Source organism: Somniosus microcephalus, chromosome 17 (assembly GCF_052327205.1).
Source record: "Somniosus microcephalus isolate GS21.2 chromosome 17, FLI_Smic_1.0, whole genome shotgun sequence".
Lineage (NCBI taxonomy): Eukaryota > Metazoa > Chordata > Chondrichthyes > Squaliformes > Somniosidae > Somniosus > Somniosus microcephalus.
Window position 1 is genome coordinate 61,506,862 of NC_141003.1, and position 21,349 is coordinate 61,528,210.

Genomic DNA, 21,349 nt, shown 5'->3' on the forward strand with positions numbered 1-21,349 from the left:
TGGGGTCCTCAAGCAGCGGTTCCGCTGCCTTGATCGCTCCGGAGGATCTCTGCAGTATTCGCCGGACCGGGTCTCCCAATTTGTGGTAGTTTGCTGCATGCTACACAACCTGGCTATCCGCAGGACTCAGGCACTGCCACCTGACGTTGGACCACCACCTCAGGAGGAGGAGGAGGAGGAGGAGGAGGAGGAGGAGGAGCAGGAGTACGTTCCCAGGAGGGAGCGACCAGGGCCAAGGGCCGCGCGACGCCACCTTATTACACGTTACTTCTAAGCCCCCTGTCAGGGAATGCCTTGTGGCCATGAGGGAAGATGAATGCAGCCGCTCCGCAAGCCCTCAGCCGGCGAAGCCAACAAACACTAACAAGAACAACCATGGAGACTCTATGAATAAAGATAATTATTTATTACACAAAAATGAAAACCCCTTCCCACATGAATCCCCAAAAACAATCAACGGGCCCCACAAAAAGCCCAACAAACGACTCATTCCCACAAACTGGGGAGGAGTAACTCCACATTTGTACAAACCTGGCCTCAACCTCAGCCTTAACGCAAAAAATAAGCCCACGAACCAAACAACCATGGGCAAAAGAAAGATGGCCACCACCATATAAAACGAAAGCTGGCCACACCCTCTACTGAGTGGCCCGCGAGGGCGAGACCTTGTCCAGCCTTTTGCCTCCCCTGCCCGGCCTGCTGCTCCTTCGCAAGCTCTGCCCAGTGGCTGCTGCGAGGCTGGGGGAAGGCGCCTGAGCCTCAGATGTCCTTCCGCCAGATGCCCTTGGGGGGCGGCCTACACAGCCTTTGGGCCTCGAGGGGCCGGCTGCTGAGTGGCGCACCTGAGCCTGGCCACCATCAGCTCCAGCCGCTTGCCCTTGACGCCCCAGTGGGGGAGTGGCGGCGACGGATGGCGCAATGTGGGCAAGCTGGCGTCTGGGATGCGCTGGCTGGTGCTGTGGCGCGCTGGCACTCGGCCGGGCCCGCACTGCAGGATCCGCACCAATCAGCCGAGGGGCGGCTCGCTGGGATGCTGCAGCGCGGCGGGTGCCCTGGCGATGCCTGCCTGAGACAGCGCGTGTGGCAGCAGTGAGTGCCCCTGTTGTCCTGGTGTGTGCCCGCATCACACCCGCCAGGGACTTGATGGCATCAGTGAGCATGCGGCCACTCGCGGCAGTTGATGCCCCGAACTCGCGCACACTGGTCGCCAGCGACTCGATGGCCTCAGGCATGCGCCCCACCACGCGCATGAGCTCCGTGTGGCGCCGGTCCGAATCCTCGGCCATCTTGTCCAGCTTCCGCGCCTCCTCCGAGGTGAAGGTGTCCGGACTGGAGTCGGGACTCTCCCGCTGGGGAGCAGGGGACCGAACTAGGGGAACCTTGCCACGTTGGTGGCAGCGAGTGTCCCGATCAACTGCACTCCCCTCTGATCCTTCCCCCCTTTGGGGGGAAGGCCATGGCCCACGCGCAGGGCTCCTGGGTGGCTGGACGCCACTGGTCCCAGCAGCTGCAATCCCCTGCGACAGTTGGTCCAGGCACTCGTCCAGTGAGGACGTGTCAATCATTTCGTCCTCTCCTGCGGGACCTGAGTGTTCCCCTGATGGTCCGGCTTGCTCTTGCTCCTCCTCCTCCTCCTCCTGCTCGGAGGGGCTGTCACTGGCAGCTTCAGGGACCTGGTCGTCACCAGCTGAAAGCAGGAATGCACAAGAGTAGCTTCAGAGTGAGGAGACGGCGTCAGTGAGGGAGTCAGGACTGGTGGCATTCAGCGCATTGGTGGGACAGTGGCAAAGGAGGTAGCTCGGATGCGCAAGTGCGACGCGAGAGGGCCAAAAGGCGAGGTCCTTACCATTGCCGGGCAGTGGAGGGTCGGCTACTCCGCACGCTGTGGGCATGATCAGCCGGGTTCCCATGAGCCCACTCACGCGCTCCTCCAGGGGAGTGAGCTTCTGCAGCTTGGCGCGGCCTCCCCTGGTCCTGGCACGGGCCTGGCGATTATTGGCAAGTTTAGCCTGCAAGAGAAAGGACGGGCTGTAAGTACGGAGTGTAGCCCTGATGCAGTGTGCACTGCCTCTCATGGTGGAATAGCTTGGCCAGAGTGTAGCCCTGATGTACTGTGCACTGCCTCCCATGGTGGAATAGCTTGGCCAGAGTGTAGAGTGCAGAATGGGCAATTGATGCTCATGACTGTCCCAAAGCTGCTGGCTGAGGGCTGGCCATTAGGCCTTTCAGCTCCCTTTGCCCATCATGTCAGGTGTACATGCAAGAATGAGGAGGAGACTGGAAAGGGTACTCACCCTGACAATCCTGGTCAGGTCGTTGTATTTTTTCCGACATTGGGTGTGGGTCCTGGGGGCATCGCCGGTGACTGTCACCCTGTTGGCGATCCGCTTCCAGGCTCTGGTGTATTCTTGGTGGGTCGGATTCCTCCCAGTCTCTGGGAACAAGATCCTGCGCCTCTTCTCCAGAGTTGTCACCATTATTCCCAGATCACGCTCTGAGAAGCGCAGGGCACGCTCACGGGCCTTCTCTGGCGTTGCCATGACTCCCTGGGGCTGAGCAGCAGTGTTGAGGCCTATTTGCAAAGCTGCAGTGTGCAGGGCGTGGCAGCAGACCAAATCGTCCCTTCCCCCTTTAAGAGCTGGTCAGCGCCACGGGGTCTGCTGTCAATCAAAAAATGACTGCACCCGCGCTGCGCCCCACCTCGGCGCTATCCCTCTGCACCGCCGGCTTAGCGCCTAAAGATAGTAGTGGAACGCCTCTTTTAGCGCTCCAGCAACCTCTTAGGGCGAAGCGACTGAATTTCCGGCAAGGGGGCGCAACTTTGGGGTGGGCGCTAACGTTAGCGCCCCAAAACTGGCTATACTGAAATTCTAGGCCTAGGGTCCTGAATTTAAATAAAGGAAACTACGATGGTATGAGGCGCGAGTTGGCTAGGATGGATTGGGGAGCGTTACTTAAAGGGTTGACGGTGGATAGGCAATGGCAAACATCTAAAGATTGCATGGATGAACTACAGAATTTGTTCATCCCTGTTTGGCATAAAAATAAAACAAAAAAGGTGGCGCAACCATGGCTAACAAGGGAACTTTGGAATAGCATAAGATCCAAGGAGAGGACATATAAATTGGCCAGAAAAAGCAGCAAACCTGAGGATTGGGAGCAGTTTAGGATTCAGCAAAGGAGGACAAAGGGATTAATTAAGAGGGGGAAAATAGAGTATGAGAGTAAGCTTTCAGAGAACATAAAAACTGACTGTAAAAGCTTCTATAGATATGTGAAGAGAAAAAGATTGGTGAAGTCAAGCATAGGTCCCTTGCAGTCAGAATCAGGGGAATTTATAATGGGGAACAAAGAAATGGCAGACCAATTAAATACATACTTTGGTTTTGTCTTCACAAAGGAGGACACAAATAACCTCCCAGAGATGTTGGGGAACATAGGGTCTAATGAGAGGGAGGAACTGAATGAAATCAGTATTTGTAGGGAAATGGTGTTAGGGAAATTGACGGGATTGAAGGCCGATAAATCCCCAGGGCCTGATAATCTATATCCTAGAATACTTAAGGAAGTGGCCCTAGAAATAGTAGATGCATTGTTGGTCATCTTCCAAAATTCTACAGACTCTGGAACAGTTCCCATGGATTGGAGGATAGCTAATGTAACCCCACTATTTAAAAAAGGTGGTAGAGAGAAAACAGGGAATTATAGACCGGTAAGCTTGACATCGGTAGTGGGGAAAATGCTAGAGTCCATTATAAAAGATGTAATAGCAGAGCACTTGGAAAACAGTGACAGGATCGGACAAAGTCAACATGGATTTACAAAAGGTAAATCATGCTTGACTAATCTACTGGAATTTTTTGAGGATGTAACTGGTAGAATAGATAAGGGAGAACCCGTGGATGTGGTGTATTTGGACTTTCAGAAGGCTTTCGATAAGGTCCCGCAAAAGAGATTAGCGTACAAAGTTAAAGCACATGGGATTGGGGGTAAGGTACTGACTTGGATAGAGAACAGGTTGGCAGATGGGAAGCAAAGAGTTGGAATAAACGGGTCTTTTTCCGAGTGGCAGGCAGTGACTAGTGGGGTACCGCAGGAGTTGGTGCTAGGACCCCAGTTATTCACAATATATATTAATGATCTAGACGAGGGAACTAGATGTAATATCTCCAAGTTTGCAGATGACACAAATTGGGTGGGTGTGTGTGCTGTGAGGAGGATGCAGAGAAACTCCAGTATGATTTGGACAGGTTGGGTGATTGGGCAGATGCAGTAAAATGTGCATAAATGTGAGGTTATCCACTTTGGTGGCAAAAACAGGAAGGCAGATTATTATCTGAATGGCAATAGATTGGGAAAAGGGGAAGTGCAACGAGACCTGGGTATCCTTGTGCACCAGTCACTGAAGGTGAGCATGCAGGTGCAGCAGGCAGTTAAGAAGGCAAAACGCATCTTCCCCTCCCCTCCCCTTTCAGCATTCCGTAGGGACCGCTCCCTCTGAGACACCCTAGTCCACTCCTCTATCACCCCAAACAGCCCTTCCCCTTCGCCTGGCACCTTCCCATGCAAGCGCAGGAGATGTAACACCTGCCCCTATACCTCCCCCCTTCCCACTGTCCAGGGCCCCAAACACCCCTTCCAGGTGAAACAGCGATTTACTTGTACTTCTTGCAATCTAGTATACTGTATTCGCTGCTCACGATGCGGTCTCCTCTACATTGGAGAGACCAAACGCAGATTGGGTGACCGCTTTGCGGTACACCTCGGTTCAGTCCGTAAGGGTGACCCCGAGCTTCCGGTCGCCTGTCATTTTAATTCACCGCTCCATTCCCACTCGGACCTCACCGTCCTTGGCCTCTTGTATTGTTCCACGGAAGCTCAATGTAAACTCGAGGAACAGCACCTCATCTTCCGATTAGGCACTTTGCAGCCTTCCGGACTAAATATCGAGTTCAACAATTTCAGATCATAACCTCGGCCCCTATTACTTTTTTACTTATAACTTTTTCCACCCCTTTGTTTTGGGTCTTCCTTTTCGCCCCCTCCCCCCCTTTCCTTTTGTTTCTCTCTCCCACCTGGCAGCTGTCTCCTATCCTGCCAGTACACTTCACACCTAATCTCAGCTGTCTTTTGTCTCCACTGGCCTATTACCATCTCGTCTGGTTTCGAATACCTTTTATTGTCTCTTTTACTTCTTTTGTTCGATCGCAGCCCTGCCTTCGATCTATTTTCTTTTCTTTCCAGTTTTGAAGAAGGGTTTCGACCCGAAACGTCAACTCAAATTTCTCTCCACGGATGTTGCCTGACCTGCTGAGTTTTTCCAGCAATTTCCGTTGTTATTTCGGATTTCCAGCATCTGCAGTATTTTGCTATCGTAAATGGTATGTTGGCCTTCATAGCGAGAGGATTCAAGTACAGGAGTACAGGAACAAGGATGTCTTGCTGCAGTTGTACAGGGCCTTGGTGAGACCACACCTTGAGTATTGTGTGTAGTTTTGGTCACCTTATCTGAGGAAGGATGTTCTTGCCATGGAGGGAGTGCAGCAAAGATTCACCAGACTGATACCTGGGATGGCAGGAATGACGTATGGAGAGAGATTGGGTCGATTGGGCTTGTATTCACTAGAGTTTAGAAGATTTAGAAAAATGAGAGGGGATCTCATTGAAACTTATAAAATTCTAACCGGACTAGACAGACTAGATGCAGGAAGGATGTTCCCGATGGCTGGGGAGTCCAGAACCAGGGGTAACAGTCTAAGGATAAGGGGTAAGCCATTTAGGACTGAGATGAGGAGGAATTTCTTTACCCAGAGAGTAGTGAACCTGTGGAATTCTCTAGCACAGAAGACAGTTGAGGCCAATTCATTAAATATATTCAAGAAGGAGTTAGATATATTTCTTAAGGCTAAAGGGATCAAGGGATTTGGGGAGAAAGCAGGGACAGGTCACTGAATTTGGATGATCAGCCATGATCTCATTAAATGGCGGAACAGGCTCGACGGGCCAAATGGCCTACTCCTGCTCCTATCTTCTATGTTTCTAAAGCTAAAGACACTATACCTGAATGTGTGAAGCATTCACAACAAAATAGATGAATTAATAGCGGAGATAGAAATTAATAGGTTTGATCTCAGCTTGAATAAAGGAGACTATGAAGGTATGAGAGCGGAATTGAGTAAAGTGGATTGGGAAAATAGATTAAAGGGTAAGACGGTACATGATCAGTGGTGTACATTTAAGGAGTTATTTTACAACTTCCAAAAAATATATATTCCACTGAGAAGAAAAGGGTGTAAAAGAAAAGACAGCCATCCGTGGCTAAGTAAAGAAATTAAGGATAGTATTCGACTAAAAACAAGGGCATATAAGGTAGCCAAATCTAGTGGGAGGATAGAGGATTGGGAAAACTTTAAAAGACAGCAAAAAATAACAAAAAGATTGATTAAGAAAGGGAAGATAGATTATGAAAGTAAATTAGCAAAAAATATAAAAACAGATAGTAAGAGTTTTTATAGTTATATAAAAAGAAAAAGGGTGGCTAAAGTAAATGTTGGTCCCTTAAGGATGAGACCGGGAAATTAATGGTGGGAAATATGGAGATGGCAAAAACACTGAATGAATATTTTGTATCAGTCTTTACAGTAGAGGACACCAAGAATATCCCAACACTGGACAAGCAGGGGGCTATAGGGGGGGAGGAGATAAACACGATCAAAATCACTAAGGAAGTGGTACTCGGTAAAATAATGGGACTCAAGGCGGATAAATCGCCTGGACCTGATGGCTTACATCCTAGGGTCTTGAGGGAAGTGGCGGTAGGGATTGTGGATGCATTGGTAATAATCTTACAAAACTCCCTGGACTCGGCAAAGGTCCCGGCAGACTGGAAAACTGCTAATGTAACACCCTTATTTAAAAAGGGCAGTAGACAGAAGGCTGGAAACTATAGACCGGTTAGCCTAACATCTGTGGTAGGTAAAATTTTGGAGTCCATTATTAAGGAAACAGTAACAGGACATTTGGATAATCATAATTTAATAAGACAAAGTCAGCATGGTTTTATGAAGGGGAAGTCATGTTTGACAAATTTGCTGGAGTTCTTTGAGGAAGTAACATATAGGGTGGATAAAGGGGAACCAGTGGACGTAGTGTATTTAGACTTCCAAAAGGCATTTGACAAGGTGCCACACAAAAGATTATTGCTTAAGATAAAAAAATCACGGGATTGGGGGTAATATTCTGGCATGGATAGAGGATTGGCTATCTAACAGAAGGCAGAGTGTTGAGATAAATGGTTCATTCTCAGACTGGCAATCAGTAACCAGTGGTGTTCCACAGGGGTCAGTGCTGGGTCCCCAACTCTTTACAATCTATATTAACGATTTGGAGGAGGGGACCGAGTGTAACATATCAAAGTTTGCAGATGATACTAAGATGGGAGGGAAAGTAGTGAGTGAGGAGGACATAAAAAACCTGCAAGGGGACATAGACAGGCTAAGTAAGTGGGCAAAGATTTGGCAGATGGAATACAATACTGGAAAGTGTGAGGTTATGCGCTTTGGCAGGAAAAATCGTAGAGCAAGTTATTATCTTAATGGCAAGAAACTGGAAAGTACTGAAGTACAAAGGGATCTGGGGGTCCTGGTGCACGAAACTCAAAAGGTTAGTATGCAGGTGCAGCAAGTGATTAAGAAGGCCAATGGAATGTTGGCTTTCATTGCTAGGGGGATAGAATATAAAAATAGGGAGGTATTGCTTCAGTTGTACAAGGTATTGGTGAGACCGCACCTGGAATACTGCATACAGTTTTGGTGTCCATACTTAAGAAAAGACATACTTGCTCTCGAGTCAGTACAAAGAAGGTTCACTCGGTTAATCCCGGGGATGAGGGGATGGACATATGAGGAGAGGTTGAGTAGATTGGGACTCTACTCATTGGAGTTCAGAAGAATGAGAGGCGATCTTATTGAAACATATAAGATTGTGAAGGGGTTGGATCGGGTGGATGCGGGGAGGATGTTCCCGATGATGGGTGAAACTAGAACTAGGGGGCATAGTCTTAGAATAAGGGGCTGCTCTTTCAAAACTGAGATGAGGAGCAACTACTTCACTCAGAGGGTGGTAGGTCCATGGAATATGCTGCCCCAAAAAGCTGTCGAAGCTACATCATTACATAAATTTAAAACAGAAATAGACAGTTTCCTAGAAGAAAAGGGAATGAAGGGTTACGGGGAGCGGGCAGGAATTTGGACATGAGTCTAGGTTCGGATCGGTCATGGCCCTGTGGGTAGCGGAGCGGGCCAAGGGGCCGTGTAGCCTGATCCTGCTCCTGTTTCGTGTGTCTAATTCTGTTAGATTCAGGAGATAGTCCTGTCATAGTGGATTGGCGGTTAGGATCAGATCAGCCATGATCTTATTGAATGGCGGAGCAGGCTCGAGGGGCCGATTGGCCTACTCCTGCTCCTATTTCTTATGTTCTTATCTAAAAGCCATTACGGAGATATGGTTGCACAGTGACGAAGGTTGGGAACTAAATATTCCAGGATACTTAACTTTTAGAAGAGACAGGCAAAATGGAAAAGGAGGAGGGGTAGCCCTGATAAAGGATGGGATAAAGACAGCAGAGAGAAAGGATCTTAGCTCTGGAAATCAAGAAGTAGAATCAGTTTGGGTGGAGCTAAGAAACAGCAAGGGGCAGAAAACATTGGTGGGAGTTGTTTACAGGCCCCCAAACAGTAGTTGTAATGTAGGGCAGAGTATAAATCAGAAAATTAGAGGCGCATGTAACAAGGGTAATACAGTAATCATGGGGGACTTTAATCTACATATAGACTGGCAAACCAAATTTGCAGTATTAGTGTGGAGGACAAATTCATGGAATTTATACAACATAGTTTTCTAGATCAGTATGTTGAGGAACCAACTAGAGAACAGGCTATTTTAGATCTAGTATTGTGCAATGAGAAAGGGTTAATTAATAACCTTGTAGTGAAGGGGCCCTTAGGGAAGAGTGACCATAATATGATAAGTTTGAAAGTGACTTAGTTAAATCCGAAACTAGGGTCTTAAATCTAAACAAAACAAATTACGTAGGTATGAGGGGTGAGTTGGCTAAGGTAGATTGGGAAACTATATTAAAAGGTGTGACGGTAGACAAGCAATGGCTAGCATTTAAAGAATTAATAGATAATTTTGACACAAATTTTCAGAACCTCTCTGGCCACAGGGGATGTACCAGAGGACTGGAGAACAGCTAACGTAGTACCATTATTTAAGAAGGGTAGCAGGGATAAACCAGGGAATTACAGGCCAGTGAGCCTAACATCTGTGGTAGGGAAATTATTGGAAAAGATTCTGAGGGACAAAATTAGTCTCCACTTGGAGAGGCAAGGATTAATCGGGGATAGTCAGCATGGCTTTGTCAAGGGTGAATCATGTCTGACCAATCTGATTGAATTTTTCGAGGGGGTGGCTAGGTGTGTGGATGAAGGAAATGCTGTGGATGTGGTATACATGGACTTCAGTAAGGCTTTTGACAAAGTCCCGCATAGGAGACTGGTCAAGAAGGTAAGAGCCCATGGGATCCAGGGTGCCTTGGCACGTTGGATCCTAAACTGGCTGAGTGGCAGGAGGCAGAGGGTGATGGTCGAAGGTTGCTTTTGTGACTGGAAGCCTGTGTCCAGTGGGGTACCTCAGGGATCGGTGCTGGGTCCCTTGCTGTTTGTGATCTACATAAATGATTTGGAGGAGAATGTAAAAGGTATGATCAGTAAGTTCGCAGATGACACGAAAATTGGTGGGGTGGTAAATTGCGAGGAGGAAAGCCTCAGGCTACAGGATGATATAAACGGGTTGGTCAGATGGGCAGAAAAGTGGCAAATGGAATTTAACCCTGAAAAGTGCGAGGTGATGCATTTTGGACGGACAAATAAGGCAAGGGAATACACAATGAGTGGTAGGACCCTAGGAAGTACAGAGGGTCAGAGGGACCTTGGTGTACATGTACATAGATCCCTGAAGGCAGCGGAACAGGTAGATAAGGTGGTTAAAAAGGCATATGGGATACTTGCCTTCATTAGCCGAGGCATAGAGTATAAGAGCAGGGAGGTTATGATGGAGCTGTACAAAACGCTGGTAAGGCCACAGCTGGAGTACTGTGTGCAGTTCTGGTCGCCTCACTATAGGAAGGATGTGATTGCTTTGGAGGGGGTGCAGAGAAGATTCACCAGGATGTTACCTGGGATGGAGCGCCTCAGCTATGAAGAAAGACTGAACAGGCTGGGGTTGTTTTCCTTGGAGCAAAGAAGGCTGAGGGGGGACCTGATTGAGGTGTACAAAATGATGAGGGGCATAGATAGGGTAGATAAAGAGGAACTTTTCCCCTTAGTAGGGGGGTCAATAACAAGGGGGCATAGATTCAAGGTAAGGGGCAGGAGGTTTAGAGGGGATTTGAGGAGGAACTTTTTCACCCAGAGGGTGGTTGGAGTCTGGAACTCACTGCCTAAAAGGGTGGTAGAGGAAGGAACCCTCACAACATTCAAGAAGCATTTGGATGAGCACTTGAAATGCCATTGCATACAAGGCTATGGACCAAATGCTGGAAAATGGGATTAGATTGGACAGGGCTTGATGGACGGCACAGACACGATGGGCCGAAGGGCCTCTTTCTGTGCTGTATAACTCTATGACTCTATAATTTATAACAAATATACATTCCTTTAAGGCACAAAAACAGACTGTAAAACTTCTATAGGTATGTAAAAAGGAAAAGATTAGCGAAAGTAAATGTGGATCCCTTACAAGTTGAGACAGGAGAAATTATAATGGGGACTGAGGAAATGGCAGCGAAATTAAACAAATACTTTGGCCGCGATTTTTCCAATGGATACAGCTTGGGAGGGGTCAGCTGGTTTCCGGGTTGCTGTCCCGCCCCCAACTGCATCCAGCCAACGGACGTGATTTTACCTTGATTGGCCTTGTTAAGCCCGCCCTGCAGGCTTGCCGGCCAATTAAGAGGAAGCCGGTCAGATGATGTCATTTGATGATGCGTCATCTGCCGGTTTTCTTAAAGGGACCATGCACAATTTTTCTTTGACAGCTCATTTCTCAGTGTTTGACAGCATTGAGGTGCTGCAAACACTGACAATCACTGTTCACAGGTGAGCTCTTGCACCCAGGCTCGCCAGTGACTCATTCCTTAGGCTAGAACAGATGGCAGCTGCAGGTGAGGTTACAGAAGTGATCTGTCACTGGTGAGAGAGGTTTTCCCAATGAGGTGGGACTAGACAGCCAATTCAAAACCTGTTGCCTACAGAAAAGTGTAAATGCGATTTAAAATGATTTTCCCAACATTTTCTTACCTCTGAAACTTACTAGTGCACCATTGGATCCTTCACACCATTTCTGCAGCTGTCATCAATGCAGAAACATTACAGCAGACTCACAACATGCCACACTTCCCTGGCGTGGTGTCCGGACGTCGGGGAACCCGAGCCAGAAGCGGCAAAATTCAAAAAGTCCCTGTTAACAAGAATCAAGTACCTGTTAATAATCCTGTTCCCGTCGCTAGGTGTCGGATCTATGCACAAATCAGGGACCCAACACTTGGGAAGATTGATTGGAGTCGGGTTGACAGCGGGTTTCCTACCCGCTGTCAATCTTTGCGATTTTGACAGCGGTCCCGCCTCCAATCCCACACTCTGGGGACAGGAAAAATCACGGCCATGGAATCTGTCTTCAAGGAAGAAGACACAAAAAACCTCCCAGAAATAGTGGAGAACCAAGGGTCTAGCGAGAATGAGGAACTGAAAGAAATTAGTATTAGTGAAAAAAAAAGTACTGGAGAAATTAATGGGACTGAAAGCCGATAAATCCCTTGGACCTGATGGCCTACATCCTAGGGTTTTGAAAGAGGTGGCTATAGAGATAGTGGACGCATTGGTTGTCCTCTTCCAAAATTCCATTGATTCTAGAATGGTTCCCATGGATTGGAAGGTAGCAAATATGACCCCACTATTTAAGAAAGGAGGGAGAGAGAAAACGGGGAACTACAGACCAGTTAGCCTGACATCAGTAGTAGGGAAAATGCTAGAATCTATTATTAAGGATGTGGTAACAGGGCATTTAGAAAATAATAATAGGATTGGGCAGAGTCAACACAGATTTATGAAAGGGAAATCACATTTGACGAATCTGTTAGCGTTTTTTGAGGTTGTAACTAGCAGAATAGATAAGGGGGAACCAGTGGATGTGGTGGATTTTCAGAAGGCATTCGATAAGGTGCCACGCAAAAGGTTATTAAACAAAATTAGGGCTCATGGGATTGGGGGTAATATACTAGCATGGATTGAGGATTGGTTAACGGACAGAAAACAGAGAGTAGGAATAAACGGGTACTTTTCGGGTTGGCAGGCTGTAACTAGTGGGGTAGCGCAAGGATCAGTGCTTGGGCCTCAGCTTTTCACAATCTATATCAATGATTTGGATGAGGGGACCAAATGTAATATATCCAAGTTTGCTGCTGATACAAAGCTAGGTGGGAATGTAAGTTGTGAGGAGGATGCAAAGAGGCTTCAAGGGGATATAGACAGGCTAAGTGAGTGGGCAAGAACATGGCAAATGGAATATAATGTGGAGAAATGTGAAGTTATCCACTTTGGTAGGAAAAATAGAAAAGCAGAGTTTTTTAAATGGTGAGAGATTGGGAAATGTTGGTGTTCAGAGGGACCTGGGTGTCCTTGTACACGAATCACTGAAAGTTAACATGCAGGTACAGCAAGTAATTAAGAAAGCAAATGGTATGTTGGCCTTTATTACAAGAGGATTTGAGTATAAGAGTAAAGATGTCTTACTGCAATTATATAGGGCCACACCTGGAGTATTGTGTACAGTTTTGGTCTCCTTACCTAAGGAAGGATATACTTGCCTTGGAGGCGATGCAACGAAGGTTCACCAGACTGATTCCTGGGATGGGGGGATTGTCGTATGAGGAGAGATTGAGTAGACTAGGCCTATATTCTCTAGAGTTTAGAAGAATGAGAGGTGATCTCATTAAAACATACAAAGTTCTTACAGGGCTTGACAGGGTAGATGCAAGGAGGATGTTTCGCCTGGCTGGGGAGTCTAGAACCAGGGGTCACCCTCTCAGAATAAAGGGTCGGCCATTTAGGACTGAGATGAGGAGAAATTTCTTCACTCAGAAGGTGGTGAATCTTTGGAATTCTCTATCCCAGAGGGCTGTGGAGGCTCAGTCGTTGAGTATATTCAAGTCAGAGATCGATAGATTTTTGGATTATAAGGGAATCAAGTGATGTAGGGATAGTGCAGGAAAGTGGAGTTGAGGTCAAAGGTCAGCCATGATCTTATTGAATGGCGGAGCAGGCTCGAGGGGCCGAATGGCCTACTCCTGCTCCTATTTCTTATGTTCTTATGTTAACTATATCGGTGAAAAGAGAATTAAAAGCAAGGTATGACCGTGAGAGGAGAGGACATTGAAGATTAGATTGGACAGGGGAATGAGGGAAAAGGGGTTGAAGCTATAAAGGAACAGGATGGGTAAATGTGATTAGGACTGTTTGTTTGCTTAGAGGTTAAACACCAGTACAGACTGATTGGGCCAAATGGCCTGTTTCTGTGTTGTAACTTTTGTGTATTATGTGTAAGATCATCACCAAAAGAATGAAGGGAGAGGTTGGAAGAATGTTTTTTATGCAGGGGCTGTTAGGACATGGAATGCCCAACCAGAAACTGTTGCTTCCTTGCACGTTTGTATTGATATTTGAGCTGTGTATATAACAGGTGCGGTGCAGAGTCTGCAGGTCGAATGTCGCAATCTGGCTCAAGAGTGTCGAGTTCTTCAGGACGATAACAAACAGCTGAGGGAAAGACTGCAACAGGTGGAACAGCATACCCGCAGGTAGGAGAGCTCCAATATAATATGTGTACTAGCGTACTGACATGCACTTGCACACACTCACTCACACACTCATACTCACACTCACTCATTCACACTCACTCATACTCACTGTGATATCCGAGTGGTAAGGTCAGAAACTGAGAGAAGCGAGATATTAGGAACAAACCCAACTGTTTATTTACACGGTGTAGCAGAGGAACATATCTCTTACAAGCTGGAAGCCAGGCACATAATTCTTACTGCACGAGCCAAGATGGAGGATGAACCTCTGAGTCATACCCATAATGCAATGCCACATTACCATATAAACTGGTGTACCAGGACATTGAATACATGACCCATTACCTTAAATACTGGTGAATGTGAACCCTTAATATTTGGCTCCATCTGGTGGATAACTTAAACATTACATCCCAGATTACGATACTCACACACACTCACTCATACATACTCACACTCACTCACACACACTCACTCACTGACACATTCACACACACCCACACTCACATAAGCACCAGCGTACGGACATGCACTAGCACACACTCACACTCACTCTTACACAGACACTCACTCATACTCACACATTCACACTCACTCACACATTTACACACACTCACTCACTCACTCACTGTAGTGGGAGCTTTACTCTGTATCTAACCCATGCTGTACCTGCCCTGCGAGTGATTAATGGGGCAGTTTAGAGGGAGCTTTACTCTGTATCTAACCCCAGTCTAGATGACCACAAAGATTCATAGTCACTTTAGGTAATGAGTAATTTTTAAAGGGCTCAGGAGGTTCTGGAGGGGTTGATCAGATGCAGATTGTTCAGATTCCCGTCTATTTTTTATAGATCGGTTGAAGGATTTAAAGCAGATGCTCTGAGGACTGAAAACCGACGGCAGCAGCAAGGTATAGAGGCCAAGAGCCTGCCCAGGAAAGCTAGCAGCAAAGGGCCAAGAGAAGCGGGCCTAAGGTGGCAGGAGGACCCGAGCCCCACACAGAAGGAACAACTGTGGAAAGATCAGGCGAAATCGTGTGATAAAATAGCCCCATGTGACCGAGCTTTTGCAAGGGAGCAGCTTGAAGATGGGTGGATAGTCAGAGGACAGCAGATCCCTGAGGATGGAAGCAGGGGAGATGGTGTGACATCCACACCGGACCAGAAAGCGGAAAGCACCGAGCTTGGTCCTAGAGGCCCACAGAGGCAAGAAGAGAGAGGTCTGATTGATGAATTGGATCTGAGACACCGACTGCTGCAGGCGGAAGAGAAGGCTCTGTCAGTACAACATGAGGTAACAGCAACATAGGACTCAGGAACAACAGTTAGTAATTGTCTCCAACTCTACGCACAGAGCAAAATATTCCCAATGGAATTTGTGAAGCACATTTTTCTTTGGAGTAAGGGAAGGGGAGCAGTATAATTGGATATTATTGAAATGTTACTGAAATATTGGGAGGTGTAAACCAGAGCTGCTGCATTCTGGGGGGGAATGGCTCTCTCTGCATTCTCTGACAGGTCTGTCGAGACACCAATCGCTGCCTCCTTAACAGCAGCAACCATAACTGCCTCATCTTCCTTTCTCGCCCAGCGCGCTCACTAGGACCTAAGCTCATCAACCTCCAACACATCCCACTCACCACTGCTCCCCTAGACTCTGCGAGCAGATTCGCAACTATCCCCCATCTCCGCATTCCCCTTCAGTTTACTCATGAAAGGGCCCTTGCCACGCATGACCTTATTGTAGCTAACTGTATTAACATCCTCTCTGACCGTAACTGGCCCTTAGTGAAGCACCTGGCTATACTTTCCACCACCTGCCCTGACCACCCCCCATTGTGACGGCGTGGCCCTTATTACCAAGTTACACCTTGGTTTCTCCCCCTACTCCTATGGCACATTCTCCTTCTTTCAGTGTCTCACTTTGTTCCACCACTTACTTCTCCTTTAAAATCCACCCACCACCCTCAGCTGAACATTTCACCAAGATATCATTCATTCTTTCTCCCCTCACTTGCTTTGAGTGACTCATCTTCATTGTTTTCAATCTACATCTCAGCTCATCTTGCCCTCTCTCCTCGGAGTTCACTGCCCTCCTGTCCTCCCTCCATATAAATTCCTATTCATGGCGACCCCTTGACTTTTCTATCTCTCATTGCTTTTCTGCTGCTGCGGTCTTGATCGCTGATAAGGCCGTCTCCAACTACAACCTTGGATCCATCACTGCTCAGATTCCCCACCCCCTTCCAACCCCACTTCCATCTGCATCTGCCCAGTACAGCCTCCATGTTTGCAAACTTGAGCATAGTTGATGCACAACTGGTTTAGTCATCCATCACCAGGTCTGTCTGGACCACATCAAGCATTGCCAAAACCGTCCACATCTCTAAGATCATCGAAAGCCAACGATAACCTTGGTTCCTTTTCTCTACCACCTATTGTCTCCTTAGACCCCTCTCCATGCCACCCCCCACCACCCCGCCACCCCCATGCTCTCACTTTAACAAAAAGTGCGGGGAGCTCATGGATTTCTTCATCACGATGGCCCAGAAATTCGGGTCGGAGGCTTCCTGCGGGTGCAAGCCCCCGACCTGCACTTACCTAGCGCGCCGGCTGTTGAGCTGTGGGCCGGCGTGGGATTCCGATCCTGGGCCTTCTCCAACTGCCGTCGCGCAGTGCTTGCGTATCCCAGGGGCGCAGTTTGTTCGAAGCGTCCCCTGGGATCACGTGGGCCATGGAGAGCCAATGGTAGCAGGGAATGCTTCATTCATAAATTTGACAGGAAGAGCTGTCAAACCTATAAATACTATAAGCCCCAAAACATCACTAAAACTTCAAATAAATTTTTTAAAAATCACATTTTTAAAATAACTATAAATTACATGAAATAACTATTTTAAACAATAATTTAAATTTTTGAAAAAGTGAATTACATTTTCTAACGGGGCTAAAAATAAGCTTACCTTTCTTTAAAGTATTTAAAAATAATAAACCTGTGGAATTTTTTTTTAAATTTTAATTAATTCACCACTTACCTTGTTAAAAGCAGGCCTTGTGCCTGCTTTTTAAAAGTGTAACTGCTGGAGACTTACCCTCCTGGAGAACCCTGCAAAAAAAACGTAAGTTCGATGCGCACGCGCTGCCTCTCCGGCGCACGCGTTCTGACGCAATAAAACTCACTACGCACTCGGTTTGAGTATAAAGCAAGGCTTTAATCAACTTGTTTCAAAACATGGAGGTCTAGTTGTACTTCACTAGTTCCTGTCTTACAAAATGTCCCTGAGCAAGCTGGGCCCACGCCCAGGTATTTATACTCCTTGGACGGCGCCACCAGCTGGCTGTCCAGTGTTATTTCATGAGTCGTTTCTTCATGATGATGAGATTTATAACACGTTCCACCTGTCATCCCCTTCTTTCAAGGAAACGGAAGTTCCGGTTTCCCGCGCATGCGCAGTGCATGCACAAAACCGGCACTTTCGTTGGGCCTACACGTGAGTACCCAGCGCATACTCACGTGTGGGGACCCGAATTTCTGGGCCATTGACTGAGACCATCTGTTCAGCTGTCTCTACTTCCCTCCCTCCCTTCCATTTCCTCATCTACATCTGAAGACATGGGGACAGTTTACACATGTACGCTGATGACACGCAGTTCTGCGTCTTCACCCCTTCAATGCCTGTGCTGTCAGACTGCTTCTTCGACATCCAGTCTTGGATGAGCTGCAATTTCTTCCAGCCAAACATGTGTAAGACCAAAGACATCGATCTCCCCTCCACTGTCTCCATCAAACTCCTCTCCACTGTCAGCAACGATCTCCCTCCACTGTCTCCACCGATCTCCCTCCACTGTCTCCATCGATCTCCCTCCACTGTCGGCATCGATCTCCCTCCACTGTCAGCATCGATCTCCCTCCACTGTCTCCATCGATCTCCCTCCACTGTCAGCAACGATCTCCCTCCACTGTCTCCACCGATCTCCCTCCAGTGTCTCCATCGATCTCCCTCCACTGTCGGCATCGATCTCCCTCCACTGTCAGCATCGATCTCCCTCCACTGTCTCCATCGATCTCCCTCCACTGTCTCCATCGACCTCCCTCCACTGTCTCCATCGACCTCCCTCCACTGTCTCCATCGATCTCCCTCCACTGTCTCCATCGATCTCCCTCCACCGTCTCCATCGATCTCCCTCCACCGTCTCCATCGATCTCCCTCCACCGTCTCCATCGATCTCCCTCCACTGTCTCCATCGATCTCCCTCCACTGTCTCCATCGATCTCCCTCCACTGTCTCCATCGACCTCCCTCCACTGTCTCCATCGATCTCCCTCCACTGTCTCCATTGATCTCCCTCCAGTGTCTCCATCGACCTCCCTCCACTGTCTCCATCGATCTCCCTCCACTGTCTCCATCGATCTCCCTCCACTGACTCCATCGATCTCCCTCCACTGTCTCCATCGACCTCCCTCCACTGTCTCCATCGACCTCCCTCCACTGTCTCCATCGACCTCCCTCCACTGACTCCATCGATCTCCCTCCACTGACTCCATCGACCTCCCTCCACTGTCTCCATCGATCTCCCTCCACTGACTCCATCGATCTCCCTCCACTGTCTCCATCGACCTCCCTCCACTGTCTCCATCGACCTCCCTCCACTGTCTCCATCGATCTCCCTCCACTGTCTCCATCGATCTCCCTCCACTGTTTCCATCGATCTCCCTCCACTGTCTCCATCGACCTCCCTCCACTGTCTCCATCGATCTCCCTCCACTGTCTCCATCGACCTCCCTCCACTGCCTCCATCGACCTCCCTCCACTGTCGGCATCGATCTCCCTCCACTGTCTCCATCGATCTCCCTCCACTGTCTCCATCGATCTCCCTCCACTGTCTCCATCGACCTCCCTCCAGTGTCTCCATCGATCTCCCTCCACTGTCTCCATCGACCTCCCTCCACTGTCTCCATCGATCTCCCTCCACTGTCTCCATCGATCTCCCTCCACTGTCTCCATCGATCTCCCTCCACTGTCTCCATCGATCTCCCTCCACTGTCTCCATCGATCTCCCTCCAGTGTCAGCATCGATCTCCCTCCACTGTCTCCATCGATCTCCCTCCACTGTCTCCATCGATCTCCCTCCACTGTCTCCATCGATCTCCCTCCACTGTCTCCATCGATCTCCCTCCACTGTCTCCATCGATCTCCCTCCACTGTCTCCATCGACCTCCCTCCACTGTCTCCATCGATCTCCCTCCACTGTCTCCATCGATCTCCCTCCACTGTCTCCATCGATCTCCCCTCCACTGTCTCCATCGATCTCCCTCCGCTGTCTCCATCGATCTCCCTCCAGTGTCTCCATCGATCTCCCTCCAGTGTCTCCATCGATCTCCCTCCACTGTCTCCATCGATCTCCCTCCACTGTCTCCATCGATCTCCCTCCACTGTCTCCATCGATCTCCCTCCACTGTCTCCATCGACCTCCCTCCACTGTCTCCATCGATCTCCCTCCACTGTCTCCATCGACCTCCCTCCACTGTCTCCATCGACCTCCCTCCACTGTCTCCATCGACCTCCCTCCACTGTCTCCATCGACCTCCCTCCACTGTCTCCATCGACCTCCCTCCACTGTCTCCATCGACCTCCCTCCACTGTCTCCATCGACCTCCCTCCACTGCCTCCATCGACCTCCCTCCACTGTCGGCATCGATCTCCCTCCACTGTCTCCATCGATCTCCCTCCACTGTCTCCATCGATCTCCCTCCACTGTCTCCATCGATCTCCCTCCAGTGTCTCCATCGATCTCCTTCCACTGTCTCCATCGATCTCCCTCCACTGTCTCCATCGACCTCCCTCCACTGTCTCCATCGACCTCCCTCCACTGTCTCCATCGACCTCCCTCCACTGTCTCCATCGACCTCCCTCCACTGTCTCCATCGATCTCCCTCCACTGTCTCCATCGATCTCCCTCCACTGTCTCCATCGATCTCCCTCCACTGTCTCCATCGATCTCCCTCCACTGTCTCCATCGATCTCCCCTCCACTGTCTCCATCGATCTCCCTCCACTGTCTCCATCGACCTCCCTCCAGTGTCTCCATCGATCTCCCTCCACTGTCTCCATCGATCTCCCTCCACTGTCTCCATCGATCTCCCTCCACTGTCTCCATCGATCTCCCTCCACTGTCTCCATCGATCTCCCTCCAGTGTCTCCATCGATCTCCCTCCACTGTCTCCATCGATCTCCCTCCACTGTCTCCATCGATCTCCCTCCACTGTCTCCATCGATCTCCCTCCACTGTCTCCATCGATCTCCCTCCAGTGTCTCCATCGATCTCCCTCCACTGTCTCCATCGATCTCCCTCCACTGTCTCCATCGATCTCCCTCCACTGTCTCCATCGATCTCCCTCCACCGTCTCCATCGACCTCCTTCCACTGTCTCCATCGATCTCCCTCCACTGTCTCCATCGATCTCCCTCCACTGTCTCCATCGATCTCCCTCCACTGTCTCCATCGACCTCCTTCCACTGTCTCCATCGACCTCCCTCCACTGTCTCCATCGACCTCCCTCCACTGTCTCCATCGACCTCCCTCCACTGTCTCCATCGACCTCACTCCGCTGTCTCCATCGACCTCCTCAGCCCATTTGCTGCTGAAACCCTCATCCATGCCCTGTCATCTTCAGGCGCAACTATTCCAACTCTCTCCCATAATCTACCTTCTGTAAACTTCACCTCATTCACACTCTGCTCCAGTATCCTATCCCACACCAAGGCCCGCTCATCCATAACATCTGTTCTCAGTTTAAAATTCTGATCATCTGTTTAAATCTCTCCATGGACTCAAGCTTCACTATCTCTGTAACATCCTCCAGCCCTACAACCCTCTCTGTTCCTCAGATGGTCTGTCACACTCTGGAACTGCCTCCCTAAATCCTTTGCCGCTCCATCTCCGTCTCCTCCTTTATGATCCCCATTATAAAGCTTTTGGTACCTTCTCCTAATCCTTCCTTTATTCTTTGACTTGCCATTCATTTTTCTTGCTCCTCTGTCAAGCACATTGGAAATATTTCTTTGTTAGAGGCACTGTATAAATGCTTGTTGCTGTTGCTGCTGTGTTCAGGGAATGTGTAAAGGGGCTGTGCACTTGGTCTGTGAGAGGAGTGGGTCTGTGCACTGGGTCTGTGTACAGGGTCTGTGTATTGGGTCGGTGCGAGGAATGGGTCTGTGTACACTGTCTGTGTACTGGGTCTGTGCGAGGAGTGGGTCTGTGTACAGAATCTGTGTACTAGATCTGTGCAAGGAATGGGTCTGTGTACAGGGTCTGTGTACTAGATCTGTGCGAGGAATGGGTCTGTGTACAGGGTCTGTGTACTGGGTCTGTGCGAGGAATGGGTCTGTGTACAGGGTCTGTGTACTGTGTCGGTGCGAGGAATGGGTCTGTGTACA

At 48.8% G+C, this 21,349-nt stretch overlaps 2 protein-coding genes across 2 annotated transcripts in view; one reads left to right on the plus strand and one right to left on the minus strand.

Moving 5' to 3' along the window:
• The window catches only part of LOC147105772 (uncharacterized), a 232,055-nt gene that overhangs the window by 172,322 nt on the left and 38,384 nt on the right, over window positions 1-21,349 (plus strand). The window contains 2 exon segments of the mRNA XM_086010942.1: window positions 13,798-13,915; window positions 14,766-15,207. Of these exon segments, the coding sequence (XP_085867068.1) occupies window positions 13,798-13,915; window positions 14,766-15,207 (560 nt within the window).
• On the minus strand, window positions 398-14,384 carry LOC147105773 (uncharacterized). Its single transcript, XM_086010517.1, has 4 exons — window positions 14,025-14,384; window positions 11,361-11,520; window positions 1,847-2,009; window positions 398-1,687 (listed from the first exon to the last, which is right to left on the minus strand). The coding sequence occupies exons 3-4, from the start codon at window positions 1,908-1,910 to the stop codon at window positions 639-641; spliced, it is 1,113 nt and encodes a 370-aa protein (XP_085866643.1). The 5' UTR covers window positions 1,911-2,009; window positions 11,361-11,520; window positions 14,025-14,384; the 3' UTR covers window positions 398-638.

Excerpts from the sequence above, each read along its gene's own strand:
- LOC147105773 (XM_086010517.1), bottom strand. The coding sequence starts at position 1,910 with ATGGGAACCCGGCTGATCATGCCCACAGCGTGCGGAGTAGCCGACCCT. Across the intron at positions 1,688-1,846 it reads CCCTCCACTGCCCGGCAATG|CTGGTGACGACCAGGTCCCT; the intron begins GTAAGGACCTCG and ends TCCTGCTTTCAG.